The 864-nt window shown below is 41.3% G+C and overlaps 1 protein-coding gene across 1 annotated transcript in view; it reads right to left on the bottom strand.

Annotated features, from left to right (window-relative positions):
- Window positions 1–13: 13 nt before the first annotated feature.
- The window catches only part of LOC103523408 (serine/threonine-protein kinase Tao-like), a gene marked incomplete at its 3' end in the record, with an annotated part of 10,708 nt that continues 9,857 nt past the window's right edge, over window positions 14–864 (bottom strand). Inside the window, exon 3 of the mRNA XM_026832965.1 lies at window positions 14–149. Coding sequence (XP_026688766.1) covers window positions 14–149 — 136 coding nt within the window. The remainder of the gene's footprint in view (window positions 150–864) is intronic.

Here is an 864-nt window from a genome sequence, read left to right as displayed (position 1 = left end):
CTAATGCGTTCACCTTTACGTTCTCTATTACGCTGAGCCTCGGCTTGCATCTTGTTCTTGGATTGATACGCCATGAGTATTTCCAACTCGTAGTGAAGTCTCTCCTTCAGATGATGACACTCTACTTCTTGCGATTCGTCCAGTCTTATCTGTAAGGAGAGAAAACAAGGAGATGAGAGTCCGTAAAACGTGTATGGAATTCTTGGAGAAGGGGTAAGACAATTTTGAGGCTACAAAATGGTTGAAACAAACAAACCATGTCAGTGTGCCAACATTTAATGCAATAGACGGAAGGTTGTCGAAATTTATCGGTTGATAGAATAAATATGTCAATTGTTAAAAATGCTAGTCTACTCTAGTAGCACATCTGCCTTATAAGCGATAGGTCGCGGATTCGATTCCCGCCAGGGGCAAATTATCCCAAACTGATCATGTTCATTATTGGAACGGCTAGCTTCCTCCTATATTCCTATCCTGTCTTCCTTTCCTCAATTTCGGAACGATAAGATCTTTGTATCTATTCAGTTTCTTTTCTATCAAAACTCAAAAAGAGAGAGAGAGAGAGAGAGAGAGAGAGAGAGAGAGAGAGAGAGAAAGAAAAATAATAATGATACACACATATCCTACATATCTTAAGACGTTGGTTGTTTGGTAGAACAGGTCCAAAAAATAATAACAAAAGAACACCTGCCTCGGTGGTGTAGTGGTCAAGACGCTCGCCTGGTAATCAGGAGGGCGTGGGTTCGATCCCAGCCGAGGTATGGAATTTTATCCTCATTTATTTGAGAATTTGACCACATAATAATGGAGCTCTAAGGGTTAGGTGGTAGAGAACGCCTAAGGCGTTAACCTCGCCTAGTGGTT

Source organism: Diaphorina citri, unplaced genomic scaffold, assembly GCF_000475195.1.
Source record: "Diaphorina citri unplaced genomic scaffold, Diaci psyllid genome assembly version 1.1 scaffold22132, whole genome shotgun sequence".
Taxonomy (NCBI): domain Eukaryota; kingdom Metazoa; phylum Arthropoda; class Insecta; order Hemiptera; family Psyllidae; genus Diaphorina; species Diaphorina citri.
The sequence above is the reverse complement of the archived record's forward strand: the minus strand, read 5'-3'. Positions and strand labels throughout refer to the sequence as shown.